The sequence below is a fragment of the Gossypium hirsutum genome, chromosome A01, assembly GCF_007990345.1.
Source record: "Gossypium hirsutum isolate 1008001.06 chromosome A01, Gossypium_hirsutum_v2.1, whole genome shotgun sequence".
Taxonomy (NCBI): domain Eukaryota; kingdom Viridiplantae; phylum Streptophyta; class Magnoliopsida; order Malvales; family Malvaceae; genus Gossypium; species Gossypium hirsutum.
In genome coordinates, this window is record NC_053424.1 from 117,419,440 (window position 1) to 117,434,301 (window position 14,862).

A 14,862-nucleotide genomic window follows, 5' to 3' on the forward strand; every position below is an offset into this window, starting at 1 on the left:
ATATATATATATATATAATAACACTCTGCAATCTGCATGAACTGACCGCAGCCAGCCCGGAACCCACGCAAATTCATTCAATTCATTTCCACATTTGGGTTTTTAACCAAATACGAAGCCTACCCCATCCGTACGCTCATCCGTACAAATTTGCAGTGACAAAACTACAAATACAGAATTCACACGTTAAACCAATGGTAACACACATCGTAATCCCTTGGGTTCGAACATTAAGATCGTAAAATGAATATAGTCAAGGCTGGAAATTGTACGTGGTTGTTTTCTGTTTGTATTTTGCACGGTGATGGTTCGTCCTGTTGTGTGTATTGCCCTAATATATTGCTTGGTTGTCTGGTCGTAGAAATTGTTGGGGTTGCAGCCTTTGCAGTACTGGGTCTAGTATGGTGCTTTCTCCGGGTGCTATCTTTCGGTACTAATTTTTGGTTCTTGGGATCAACCTATATATTGTAATAAAATATCATGCATGGCATGTCTGAGAAAAAAACAAAAACAAAGACAAAATAAGGAACGGTTGAAAAGCTGAGTCAGGCAAGGACGAAGATTCTGTAATAAAATGAAAGGCGTATATTATATTGTCAGCTTTCAGGTTTATTAGATACAGACCCATGATTGTTCATTTCCAATTCTCTTTGAACATCACAAAATGAGTTGTTAAGTGGTTTTTTTTTTAAAATTTTCTATTAGCGAAGTTTACGATTGATATAATGAATTAGTATTTATTAATAAGTAGAAGAAGATACTTTAAATCTAATTCGATCTAACGGTCAATATCAGATATTAAAAAAGAAAGTTATTTGAATTTTAATTCATCAATGCATGATGTTTAAAGATATTTCATAAAAAAATTTGAATTATAAAAAAGAAATTGAAAGAAAAGCTTTTGATTGATGCAGGGAGTGCAAGTGTACACTTGAATGAAAGCTTTTGAATATTTCAATGTTTTGTAACTTTTTTAAATTGAATAATGTCTTTGGTATAATTTATCTTTTTTTAATTAAAAAAGAGAGAGAGTTAAAATAAGCCTAAAACCTAATCAACTAAACCGATTAAACCAACCTATTGCCATGGTTCTTCTAATTAACAGACAAGTCCACCCTCTCTCCATGGCCCTTTAAATTCACACGTTAAGGCATTGTTGCATGCACCCCAACAGTCAACCCCCCTTTCAATTCTGGTCTGCTCTCCATTGCTATGCTACTTTAAGCTCACTCTTTGGGCTGCTTCGTTCAGTACTGGTGGTTCCATTTATATATACATATATACTCGCTTTCTTTATTCAAAGAAAAATGGATTGGAATGGCACCATTCGACCCTTTATTTCACGACTAGAACCTTCTCTTAACTTCCCTTATAACTATAATTATAATCAATATCCAGGTAATATATATTTTTATATATAGTCCCTTTATTTTCTTGTTCTTTCACTTTCTTTATTTCTAACCTTTTGTTTTAAAAGGTGTGGAGGACATGAACAATCAAGGATTTGAAGAAGCTGGCAATGGGTTGGTTCCAGATTTGAATATGAACAGCTTCAAGAACAATGGTAAAGGTAACAACAAGAAGAAGAAGAGGTTGACAAGTGATCAGTTAGATTCGTTGGAAAGGAGTTTCCAAGAAGAGAATAAGTTGGATCCCGACAGGAAAATGAAGCTTTCCAAGGAACTTGGACTTCAACCAAGACAAATCGCTGTCTGGTTCCAAAACAGGCGTGCTAGATGGAAAGCTAAACAGCTTCAACACTCATATAATACGCTTAAACATGAGTATGATGTTACGTATATGGAAAAGCAAATGCTACAAGACGAGGTTAGCCTCTATATTCAGAACCCTATTTTTTTATTCCCTTCTCTCACTCTCTATATATCTTTATGTGGAACTTGGTGCACTGTTTTTGTAAACGAATATGCTTGTTGTCTCTATTTTTGAGGTTTCCCCATTTTGTTATACGCACATACATATATATAAAATATATATTTATACTGTTTCATACCTTTACGCAGGTGATGGAATTGAAAGGAATGCTAATGGAACAGGCGACAAGGAACCAAGTCTCCACGGTTTACAAGGAAATCTCCGGCGGAGAGACCATCGAAAGTAGCTCGATTCGGAGCTCGAACAAGCCGAGTAGAGCAGGAAACGACTATGATCCGATAGTTGAATGTAACAATATTTTCAATGAGGATGAGAATAACCCAGTTTCCACTCACTACTGGGATATTCAACTCCCTTCTTATCCCTAAAACACTAGTTTAATTAAGCACTTAATCTTAGTTTGCTTAGTTTTTTTTAGGTTGGTCGTCGTTTCAGTACAATTTGGTTTTTGGTTTGAAGACATTGTTGGAGAAATTGACATAACATTAATGTATCAAAAGCTGCATCACTGAGTATTCGATCAAGAGCTTGAAGTACATTTTGCTTGCTTACTACGGCTGAATAGTTTCTGAATACGGTTCCCGAAATAGTGAACTTAAATCGGAGTTGAAATTCGTGTATTTAGTAACAATTAAATTAATTTAATCGTATTAAAACGCAAAAATTAAAAATTAACCAATTAAATTATTTTATTGTGTTGGGATGAATTTGTATAAAATATTTGCATAAAATTATTGGAAGGGATAATATCCCTGTTTTATATAATCCTTTCTTAATAATTGACTATAGTACTCCCACTAAAAGTGATATAGATGCTTTCATATCAAGAGTGCATTTTACTCTCTTTACTAAAAAATAAAAAATTAGTTCCCATATGATAGATTAAATAGGAAACTGGTCATTTTTGTTAAAAATTTTATTCATTTTTATTATTAAAAACTAGCATGGCTAACTAAATAATCAGACAATTACATGTGGCGTGCTATATATACCTAATTCTAACATATCTTTAATAGTAAAAAGGGATGGAATTTGTTACAAAGGGACCAATTTACTTTTTGGTCTAACATACAAGAACTAATTTGCCCATTTTTTTAGTAGAGAAGACAAAATGTAATCTAACTCTTAGTACAAAGACCTCCATGATACTTTTATGGCATCTTTTACCATCTTTGAAGGGGAGCGGTCAAAATTGAATTATAAATTTATGAAAGTGACAAAATGAAAGTGATATTCTTATGTATTTGTAGCTGTTTTAGAGCATTGCTCTCCTTTTCTACCAAAAACTCAATCCACAAGTAAATGCACAAAGAAAAAAATTATCAATTCACAAAATGCATTAGAAAATAAGAATTAATGACCTCTTGAGCCATTAATATGTTATATATCTGTAATATTTCTCCTAGCCACGATAATCATTAAAAAATATTAAAAAGATATAAACTACAGTCACTGCAGTAAAATTGACTTTTAGCGGCGTTTTTTAAGGTCTTTAGCGGCTCTTTTAAGCTCCGCTAAAACTATTTGCGGTGTTTTTACAAGTACCGCAAAAAACGCCATTATAGATAACGCCGCTAAATTTTGCGGCATTTATTTAAAAAACACGCAGCTAAAGGTCATAAAATTTAAAAAAATAATAAAATATTATAAAGGTCATGAAAAATATAAAAAGTTTAAAATTCATTATCAAAATATTGAGAAGAATAATATCCATGATATAAATATACAACTTTTCTATTAAAATTCATTATCAAATTAAATTTTCTATTAAAATTTTAACTTTAAAACTACATACAAAAATTAAAGAATTTAAATTTAAAATTTAAAATAATAAATTAATAACACAATTAAAATCCAAAAGTTAAAACTCAAGTTATCTTAAATATTAAAATAAAAATAAAAATTTTGAATCAAAACTAAAATAAATAATAAAAATGAGATTAAATATAAAGATGTCAATAAAATAAGGTATTATAATGAAATTACTTAAATGAAATAAGGACTTAAATCATAACCATGTAAAATATAAGATTTGAATATCCATTCCCACGTGAAATATCAACATTGATTATTTAAATTGATTAAGCTGCTAATGAATATTCTATTTTCTAAGTCAAAATTACAATTCGTTTTTTTCTTCTTTCAACTCAAATAAAAATAAAAGGTTGAAAACAAAACAATTAAATAAAAAATAGAATAATTAGTTGACACGAGATTATTATTAAATATATGCAAATATGCAAGTAGACTATTACAAAACTAGGTGTAGTTTTTGATCAACGACTAATTAGTTGATCCTACTGCAGGTTTTATCTATAATCTGCTTAACTAACATACAAAAATAAGGCACTCTAATACTTTTTTGCACATAAAATATCTGAAACTCACACCTGAATTCGGATTCAGAGCACATACGGTGTCAACTGCATGTTGATCAATATCATTCTTATTCGCTGCTGCAATGCCTCCCACATGCATTTGTAGAGGTAGGAGCCAGCCATTATGTGCCTTCTGCAAATTGTTCTTGGACCGCAATCTAGTGTAGTTGGTTTTTCCTGTTCCATTTGCCACCAGTCAAAACATAAAAAAGCTATATTATGGTAACTCCATCAGCTTAGACAGTAAATTATAGCTCGCATGTTTCAAAGGTATGATTCAATCTGTGGGGATTCTGGTAAATAACAGTCGTTGAGAAGGCAAATTGATGATAAATTAGATAGGAGCAGAGAATATATACTATATTTTATCTGAACAAATGTTCCTTTCTTCAAATATATTGGAATGAATAATAATTAATTTGCATCATCAACGCTAGTGAAAATCCATAAAGAAAAAAAATGATAGTTAGAATGTAGCATAAAATTAGCTTAATTCTGCTGGGCAAAATTAGACAACTGCATCCCAAACACCATCACTAGAGATAATCATCCTACCACCAGCAGTAGACAACTACAGAAAATAGGCTAGTTGGTAAAAGAAAACAATTAATAACCATCAAGAAAATGTCTTCTAATTTTAGATAAAACACTAACTCGTTCAAGCAGACCCTTTTAAAGAAAACTGATTAAGAAAGAAAATTCCAAATGCAAAAGCACTTCAACATGCAAGTATAGGACACATGAGGATACGTATATGAAATTAATGGCTTTACTATGGAGTTAATGATCAAAAATTCAGAAATGTTACTGGTTTGGAAGTTCCAGGAACTCCATTACAGCCAAGTACATAACCAATCTCTTAAAACAGTGGCATAAGGGAAAAAATTAACATATAAAACTTATGCCAAGATAAACAAGGGTTGTTGAGTATTTCAATTTAAAATCTGTGGAAGACCAAAAAGCAGCAGTTGATAAAAGCAAATCACATTTTAACGAGGCAAAGATGAAGCATAAGCAGTACCTCTCTTTCCTTGATTTCTTCCTTGAGAATAAGCTGCACTTGTATTTTGAAACAGGTAGCAATGAAATAAGTTCTTGGGTGAGACCTCGACTTTATGTTCCAACACTCTCCCCTAACTCAAGTAATTCCTAAAGAGATAAATGTAATCATGAATGATTAATAAAAAAAAATAAAGAAACAATTCACAAATGCTAAATTATTGTGTTTTAACCTAATAAAATTAAGCAACGATTTCAGCTAAGTCTAAGGATGAGTATGGACTGGTTTGGATTGGTTTTAAGGAATAATCACATCAAACCAAAATGTTTTGGTTTCCGAAATTTTGAATTCAAATCAATCTAAATTATAAAAAAAATCAAACAAGCAAATCAATATATTTAAATGAGATTGTAAGGAACCTATAATGAATAAAGAGGATGACCATGAAACAGGACCAGTATATAAAATAAAGCAGATATAAATAATGTTTATATACAATGAAAATTAGACTTGAACCAAAAAGTCGTAAATTAAAGAAAGTTTATATACTCAATTACTCATGAACAAGCATGAATCAATGGTGAAGCTTGGAGAGTACTGGTTTGAAAAAATGTCAAAAGAGTTTTGAGTGTCAGCATATAGGAAAAAATGTCAATTGTTGTTAATCTATTCATGAATCCACTGATCTTTATTTACAAATAAAAGATTAGTAAGCTTGCAACATATATTAAACTCATAACCATACAACGATAAGAAAAGAAAAATTTGACTTCCTAGTTTCTCACAATAACTTCTCTTATATATTTCAATCTTTTAAATATCTTTGTGATTATTTTATGAATCAATTCGCATGTTTAATATAACATTAAGAATGAAAGCGGGTAGATATAACAAGACCTACCATTTTTGGATGTGTCCTGCCAATCCTTCACCCAAAATTTTCCCAGTCTAAATTTCTGGAATTTAGTAACATTAGGGGAATAAATGATAAACCCTCATAAGGAAGGTTGGTTTTAAAGGCTAAAATGGAAACGCGTAAGTTAAATATAAACACTTACTTGTAAATGACTCTTAACATGGTAAAGATTGAGTCCATCTAAATCCATCAGGTCCAGAATAGTCTTCGGTGTTGCTTCTAAAAATAAGATTTATGGTCAGTTCTATGGATAATTAACAGTTACTTCGCTTACCAGCAGCAACGGCAGAGCCCCACAGTAACTCTAAGAATTCAGTACTATTGAGAAAAATATATACACAGTTGAGTTTCAGAGACCAAAAAGCACAAGCCAAAGTTCAGTTCATGCATGAGGACTACCCGGTAACACATGTCATCCAAAACAGAAGAAACAAGCATGAAATTCTCTAGTAGCAACTTACGAAAGAGCCTGAACAGGATCCAATTTTAAATAACAAAAGAATATGGAAATTACATATAAGCAATTACACAAACAACGACCATAAAAGCAATAAACTAGTAGTTAAGAAGAGGTGAAAGGTTAGGTGGTTCTTGTTATATCACCAATGGATAGTGAAAGTTTCATATGGGATGACTTCAGGTGGAATGGAATATAATGGAAGTAATGAAGTGTAGTTTTGAGGGTCAAGGTAAGAAGCAGGAAAAGTATAAGGCAACTCAAATGCATTCCAGTAGCATTCAAGACCAGCTGCAGTAGCAAGCTGAGTCTCACTCTCAGCTTCAACTGTTTTTCTTTCATTCATTCGCACATCAGTTTCCCATTCGAAATATGAACTTAAAACCATGGTACGTAGCTGTTGAAAATGCTGCAAAAAAAGAAAGAACAGAAAGAAATTTATATTACAGGAGACCCAAAGTAGCAAAAGATTACAGAAAATAAAAAAAAGAAGAATTGAATGGAATAAACCTGAAACAGTAATACAAATAAAAGAATTGAATGGAATCCTAACCATGCATTTTGTTTTTATTCAACGATTCTTCGACAGTCGAAAATTTGCCGGTGGGTTTGTCAATCTTTCATCGAAATGAGTGTGTGGAAGTGGGAATGCGAATGAGAACGAAGTAGCAAACTGTTAGTAGGGACTTGAGACAGCTAAGGTTCCTTCGATAAGAGCTTGGAGACACTGCTGGAGAGTTTCTTGATTGAAAAGAGCAACGGAAGGGTGAGATTGGGGGTGTTTTGGCGATACCGATTTTAGGGGGAAAAATTAGGGGTTTGGGTTAAATTTTGGGGATAAAATAGCGCCTATTTTTAGGTGAAATGATTTTTTTTGCGGTGTTTTTATAAAAACCGCCCCTATTGTTAACTTTTTGTGGCGTTTTTTATAAAAACGTCACCAAAAATTATTTTATTTTAAATAAAATGACACCATTTTGTTATGCTAATTTTTTTTTATTTTATCTGTTAAAAATTATTAGTTAAATGATTTTATAAAATATTTATTATTTTTATTTTTATAAATTGGTTTTTATAAATAAAAAAATTAAGTACTCTAAAAATAAATATCGCATATTTTACTAAGAAAACAAATAATTAAATGGCTGTAATTAATTATTAAGTTAGAATTATCCAATGTAAACAATCAATCTCTCACATATCAAATTTATATTAAAAATTGAGACGTTTATCATGATTTTATATTATACTTTTCCGATCTAATCTCCATTTCATTAGAGATATTTCTTCCTAACTAAAATATAACTATTTTGCTAGATGTTCGATGTGGAATGATTTTAGTTTTTGTATTTCATTTTTATTTGTTATAATTTGATCCTATCCATATCAATCTGTTACTTTTTTTAATTTATTTATCAATTTTTTTAAATTCTAATATTTAAATATATCAAATGGTTTAGATTAAATATTTTTAAATATAAAAGTATTAATTGATTGTATAAAATTCTATCATTTAACAAATCTTAAGTAAACTTTAAATCCTAAACCATTTAATATATATAAAGCCTAATCTTTAAGTAAACCTAACACTTAACCCTTAACCCCTAAGCCTTAAACCCCAACCCTTAAACCATAAACCATATTCCCTAAACCCATAATCCATAAACCTTAAAATAATAACTCATACACTTTAAACTCTAAACCATATACCCTAAATCATAAACCCTAAACTATAATGATAATTAATTCAATATTTTAAAAGTGATACTATCTCTTTTATAATTATATAAGAAAATATTTATCATATAAATTAAAAAACACTAATTAATCTAAACCCTAAACTCTTAATTCCTAAACCCTAAATCATAAATCCTAAAACATGAACATGAACCCTTAACCCCCTAACACTTAAACCTTAAACCACAACCCTTAAACCACCCTTAAACCATAATCCCTAAACTCATAATCCATAAACCTTAAAATAATAACTCATAAACATTAAACCCTTAACCATATACCGTAAACCCTAAACTATAATGATAATTAATTCAATATTTTAAAATTAATACTATCTCTTTTATAATTATATAAGAAAATATTTAACATATAAATTAAAGAACAATTAGTCATATACCAAAAATCTTTAAAATTATTTTAAATAATAGTATTTTAATTTTTTAATTTTTTGTGGCGATTTTCAAAAAATGCCGCTAAAGATCGAACATTAGTGGCGTTTTCTAAAAAGCGCCGCTAAAGGTATACATATAGCGACGTTTTTAAAAAAGCGCCGCTAATACTTGATCTTTAGCGGCGTTTTGAAAAAGCGCCGCTAAAGCCACTAAAGGCTCAATACAAAATGATGATGTTGTGTTAAATTTTTTGCGTCGTTTTTTGTAAAGCGCCGCTAAAGATCGAGCATTAACGGCATTTTTTAATAAGTGACGCTAATGCTCGATCTTTAGCTGCGTTTTTTAAAAACGCCGCTAAAAACCTGTTTTGGTGTAGTGAGTTATGGATCTAGAAATGGTGGATTTACCAAACTGAACTAAAAGCAAAAGGGGAAGGACATGGGGGTACTGAAACTTGAACAACTCCTTCAAGCATTTGAGTAAAAAATTTCATGGAACGTCTTAAAGATAGGTCCTTTTGTATGCACCAAATGCCCACCATTATCAACCTTTCAATCCTTCTAATATCAAGCTTTGCCTCCTCATCATTTTCCACTAACTTATCTAATATAACAATCATACACCCAATCAACTAGTATAATTTCGTCTTCGTTCTCTCTTTCGGTTTCTAAACTCTTCTTGCAGAAGATTATATCTAGCAACATCACTCCGAAACTATACACATAGACGGTAATCGACATGTTTTTGAACCATTCTGGTGCTTCCTCTAGTGGCAGTAAGAGTTTTAGCCTATTCGATCATAAGAATTTTTGGCAACCTGAAATCCGATATCCTTGCGGTGAAAGAGTCATCGAGGAGTATGTTTTAGGGATTAATGTCATAATGAATTATCTGTGTGCCACATTCATCATGCAAGTAAGCGAGCCCTCTGGCGATTTCAAAACGCTATCTGGACTCATTTGTTACATTCAGGTTTCGATATTCTAGAGAGAAAACTAACTAAAGTCCCATTGCTCATGAACTCGTAAACCAAAAGCCAGTGCCGTCCTTCTTTGCAAAAGCCGAGCAATCTCACCAACTACCTATGATAGTCTTTGCTATTACGCTTGCTTCTGCTACAAACTCCTTCTCTTTATCTTGTATCATATTGTTTAGCTTTTTGACAGCAATCAAAGTTGTTGAACTTGATGTCGATAAGTCCCCTTTGTATACGGCCCAAAAGCACCTCTTCCAAGCTCCTCGCGAAACCCCTCTGTGGCTTTTTCAAGTTTTTCGAAACTAAAACATTGTAGGTTTGTTTTTAAAATGCTCGACACCGCAGTGTGCTTCGGTCTTTTGTGGTACCAACAAAAGAATGCTATCAAAGAAGTTGCCTTGAACAGGAAGTTGAGGAACACTGAGCTCCTCGAGAGGATTGATTACAGTTGCTTGATCCTTTTGAGTAATGGTCTCTGGAGAACGAACAAGTAGTTTTTAAGTAACATTAGCTTTTGGTATTTTGATGAACACCGTACCATAGGCACTAATGTCCTTCCACCCACTCGTAAGTGGCATTTTCTTCTTCCAACAGCTTCCGCTATAAGTGATGGCGATCACGCAATTGCAATCGAAAATGCAAGCATCGAGGCGATCGTCTTTGTTCGATGGGATGAGAGCTTCGTAAATTGTCGAAGTTCGCCAAACTAAAATTTTTAGCGTTTTCGTTTCATATAATCCATTAGGATTTGGAGCATTAGAATCACATGTCTGCACATAGTCTTGCTTGCAACCATTGAATTTGTCATCTGGATCTGGCAAGGAGAATCCAAGAAGGCAATGACAGATTAGTCTTCGATTCAAGCTAGGTTTTGCTGTAGCTATTGCACCCACAAACACCACTGTCGAGATAGTTACTAAAGTCGGTACAAATGTCATTCGCCTTGGACCAAAGATGGGTCCAGAATTTAACCCAATTGCTTCCATAAGTTGAAAACTTCGGATGAGAATACCATGTGAAAATCCCATCAACATCAAGTGTTGCCCTGTAAAAGAAATCTTTCGGTAATAGAATTGATCCTGTTGTGAGGTTTTCAATGTTCCCATTCCTCCTAAGTTACATTAAGGTAACTGATTCATCTAAAACTAATCGAAAACCGGAGTTTGATTCATTAGCAGCATCATTTATTCCACTAACATAATAAGTACTATAAGCAGTCTTTGCTGGCAGCAACGGGGTCTAGCGCAAGATTGCCATCCGTAAGCAACCAAAGTTGAAACCTTCCTATATCGTAGCTATTTTCAGTTCTCCAGAAAGATAACTATCCACCGAGCTCCATCACTTGCATTGGCAATATGGTGGCTGGTTCTCCAAAACTTTCCCATACAGGGCTAAAATCCTTACCTACAAGGATGAAATTCCTTGTGTTGAGCATAGCAGCATAAGCAAACTTATCAAACACGGAAGTCGGTTTCCAGATTTTTTGGCCTTGTGGAGTCGTAAGAGTGAACTGTCCATCGACACTGAGCTCGAGCTTCGATCCTTCTGGTGCTGGGTTTTGTTGCTTTGGATACCTTACTATGGTTTTATCCGGTATGGTATCGAACCATATGGCTAGAAGAAAGATATTTTGATTATTAATGCGACAAAATTCAAAAGCAAATTCTTTAGAAGGTGAATGCCATGGAGGAGAATCCTCTGAGGCTACAGTAGAAGATCCTGAGCTAATATTTGTAGTTTGAAAGGCCACAAAAACTTGAATAGCAACACAAAGCAATAGACTGAAACTACGTAAAACTGGTGGATGCATTTCAATATATGGAATGGGATTATCATGCAGCATACAAAAATAAAATTGTAGAAGAGAAAGGTTTGTATAAAATTGTGATTCCACCTCATTCTTATTCATTTTCAATGGGAGACTGACAAATCAGAAAGAAATAGGGATGACCTGTAATCACAATTTCATAACATCATTTCTCATCATATAAATAGTTTATAATTAATGAATATTTTGTTTAACGAAATCAATGCATGTAATGATATGGGAAATGATTGTATTAAATAGAGATGTCATATCATATTTCAGTATCCATTACCAATTATTTTATGCTATTTTAATAGTTTTTTCAATGTCATTGACACATTATTTTGATAATTTTTTTAATCTAAACTTTAAACCCTGAAACATTAGACTCTAAATCCTAGACCTTAAATCTTAGACCTTGAATTAGGGTTTAGGATCCATGGTCCAATGTCTAGGGTGCAGGTTTCAAGGTTCAGAGTCTAGGGTCCAGAGTCCAAGGTCCAAGGTCCAGATAAACAAAAATTATCAAAATGATGTGTTAATGACATGAAAAAAGATGTTGAAATGACATTAAATAATTGGTAAGGATACAGGATGATGTAGTGTCTCTGTTTTGTACAGCCCAAAATTTGCCCGAGGCCTAATAAGACCCAAACCCCATACATCCCTATTAAACCCCAAGCAAATTTAAACCCAACTAACAATCCAAATAACAAAACAAGCCCAAATGGCCCAAACCCAAACCCATTATCAAACTAGGGTTCCAGAAAAGTTGAAACCCTAGTTTATCTTCTGCCACAGCCGTCACCTCTGCCAGCCACCACCTGCTCTACCGCCCCAACTGCTCCTGCAAGAGAAACATCCAAACAACAGTAGAAAAATAATAAGAACTATATGTAAATGGCTTTAAAAAGCCAAGCAAAGAACATTTGTAACATTAGGCAATTTTTTTCTTTGCAAATACAAAATATTCGGCAGTTTAAAAAAAAAGCACTTGACTTTAAACACAAAGCAAACAGTGACTCCAAATATATCAAAGCACGAACCTAGCACCAAATCCGACAACCAAAATACCAAAACCTAAGGTGATTTTAATTTTATTGTCGTCTTGTTTTTGAATCCATTCCCTCACGTATATATATATAACATATAAAAAATACAAAAAAAAGAGTATCTTTTGGAATTCTGGCGGTTTCGCTGGAGTTTCGACTGGCTTAGGGTATCTGCACAGAGAAAAATAGAGGGAGAACGTCTTTTTTTTAAACAAATGCTGAAATGAATTTTTTTTAGAAAATTTGCTTAAATAGAGGACTAAAATGAAGTCGTTTTGGTCTAGGTCTTTAAACCCCAAAACAGCGTCGTTTCATGGCTGACCCGTGCGACCTGACCTGCTCCAGGGGAAGATCCACGTGTTTTTTTAATGGAAGGGCTAATTTCACTTTTAGCCCTTTCGCTTTTTATCATTTTGTAATTAAAATTTTCGTTATTTTTACTTTTGCCCAATAATTTGGTTTTTGTTTTGTTTTGGTCCCGTGCAAAACATTGCATTTAGAGGGACAGAGATATTTTCTTTTTTCATCCCTTCACGTTGCGTGTGTTACAATCTGGTCCTCTATTTTCTTTTTTATTTTGAATTTGCCCCAAAATTTCGCTTTAAGTCTGATTTAGTCCTTTTTTGTTATTTTGCTGTTTTACTTTCAAATTAATTATTTTTATTATTATTTTCCGTTTATTACTATTAGTATCTGTTACAAGCCCAATTCGCCCGGCCCAAAACCCATTTATAACCCCTAAACCCAACACCCAAAACCAAGCCAAATTAAAACAAACCTACTACCCGGTTACAAGTCCAAAAATAAACCCTAGCCCACTCCTAATAATTTTAGAAAATAAAAAAACCTAGCCCCTATTGCCTTTAGGCGCCGAACCTAGCCCCGAGACTCTGTCACCACCACTGGTGGCCACCTGCTTCACCGCCAACTGCTCCTGCAAAGAAAAGACAGGCTTAAATGCTGAAACAGGAAGAAAACAGAGAAGGTGGCATTCGGCTATATATAGCCAAAGAGAAAATGTAATTTTTTTTAGACACACACGAAAAAATACACGAATATTGAAATATGAAAAAGAAAGTCAAAAACCAAAAGGTGATTTGCGAATATTCTTGCTTTTCTCTCTTTGAATCTGTTCCCTTTTCATATTTTGTATGTACTATAGCATAACAAAAGTATAAGAAAAAAGAAAAGAAGTCATACCTTGCGATTAGGCCGTCGATCCCCTTTTGCTTCGCTAAAATCGGAATTAAAAAGAGAAAATCTGAGGCTGACCAAGTATTATATTCGAGGCTTGCAAACGACGGTCACCGTCCCTAGCGGTGGGCTGTCGTTTTTGAAGGAGATCCATCTGAATCGGCTGGGTGAGACGAAACGGAGAGGCTGGGGCTGCATTTTTTTGTTTCGACTGAATGAATGGGAAAGGGGGCTGTTGTTTTGACATGTGTTAAGTGGCCAAGTGAAGGGTTTTGGGGTTTAGCATAAAACGGCACCGTTTAGGGCCTGTTCCAGTGGCTCCAAAACGGTGTCTTGTGAGCCTTACCCGTGTAACCCGACTCGATACTCAGGGGATCCGCGTGTTTTGGTCTTTGAGGGGTAATTGCGCGTTTGATCCCTCGCCTTCGCGCTGGTATCTGATTGAGCCCTCTATGTATTCTTTGTTTCTTTTATTTTTTTCTCAGATTTGTATATCATAGCAATCGGGTCCGTACTTTAACGCAGCGTTCTGGGACTTGGAAAATTTCCAGATCTGATCCCTATGGATTCGCACGCGTCACACATTGGTCCCCATCATCTCCCCTATAATCTATTTCATTCACAGATTATCCCACTTATTTAAAGTTTATTTTAATTAAGCCTATAATATGTATAATGTTTATTTTTGAAAGAATTCGTTTAAGCCTTTTATGTGTTGATATTACTTTATTTTATTTTGCAAAAATACGTATTGTTCCAACATCTTCACGTCATATTATTCTAATATTTTGCATAATATTCCATTTAAATACTTTATACATTTATATATATATATTAGTGTAATACAACTTTCCATTTAACAAATATTCATTCATGATATATAGGTGTTGAGATACTTTAATATTTCCTTTTTTATGAAATCACCATTTTAAAATTCTTTTACATCATAATATTTTGACGTTTTATATAGCACTTCGTTTATAGATTTTTATATACATTTGTGTACATATATTAATTTAGTTGAGCTTTCTACTTGGAAATACTCGTATTTTAAAATTAA

The 14,862-nt window shown here is 33.2% G+C and overlaps 2 protein-coding genes and 2 long non-coding RNA genes across 5 annotated transcripts; 1 reads left to right on the forward strand and 3 right to left on the reverse strand.

Moving 5' to 3' along the window:
* Positions 1–1,061: 1,061 nt before the first annotated feature.
* On the forward strand, positions 1,062–2,383 carry LOC107942813 (putative homeobox-leucine zipper protein ATHB-51). Its single transcript, XM_016876533.2, has 3 exons — positions 1,062–1,398; positions 1,478–1,827; positions 2,022–2,383. Exons 1-3 carry the CDS (start codon positions 1,161–1,163, stop codon positions 2,259–2,261), a joined length of 828 nt encoding a protein of 275 aa, XP_016732022.2. The 5' UTR covers positions 1,062–1,160; the 3' UTR covers positions 2,262–2,383.
* A 1,695-nt stretch (positions 2,384–4,078) lies between these two features.
* Positions 4,079–7,502, reverse strand: LOC107942809 (uncharacterized). 2 transcript variants are annotated; one of them, XR_001695917.2, is made up of 5 exons: positions 7,198–7,502; positions 6,330–7,053; positions 6,173–6,227; positions 5,293–5,420; positions 4,079–4,448 (listed from the first exon to the last, which is right to left on the reverse strand). It is a non-coding gene; the product is annotated as an uncharacterized lncRNA (long non-coding RNA). The 2 variants fall into 2 exon arrangements; XR_001695918.2 differs by lacking the exon at positions 6,173–6,227 and having other exon boundaries at positions 7,198–7,474.
* A 3,568-nt stretch (positions 7,503–11,070) lies between these two features.
* Positions 11,071–11,559, reverse strand: LOC107942812 (G-type lectin S-receptor-like serine/threonine-protein kinase LECRK2). The gene has a single exon (XM_016876532.2). It carries the CDS (start codon positions 11,557–11,559, stop codon positions 11,071–11,073), a length of 489 nt encoding a protein of 162 aa, XP_016732021.2.
* Positions 11,560–13,262: 1,703 nt separating this feature from the next.
* LOC107942811 (uncharacterized) lies at positions 13,263–14,500 on the reverse strand. Its single transcript, XR_001695919.2, has 2 exons — positions 13,809–14,500; positions 13,263–13,542 (listed from the first exon to the last, which is right to left on the reverse strand). It is a non-coding gene; the product is annotated as an uncharacterized lncRNA (long non-coding RNA).
* Positions 14,501–14,862: the final 362 nt, after the last annotated feature.

Excerpts from the sequence above, each read along its gene's own strand:
- LOC107942813 (XM_016876533.2), top strand. The coding sequence starts at position 1,161 with ATGCACCCCAACAGTCAACCCCCCTTTCAATTCTGGTCTGCTCTCCAT. Across the intron at positions 1,399-1,477 it reads TAATTATAATCAATATCCAG|GTGTGGAGGACATGAACAAT; the intron begins GTAATATATATT and ends TTGTTTTAAAAG. Across the intron at positions 1,828-2,021 it reads AGCAAATGCTACAAGACGAG|GTGATGGAATTGAAAGGAAT; the intron begins GTTAGCCTCTAT and ends ACCTTTACGCAG.
- LOC107942812 (XM_016876532.2), bottom strand. The coding sequence starts at position 11,559 with ATGCATCCACCAGTTTTACGTAGTTTCAGTCTATTGCTTTGTGTTGCT.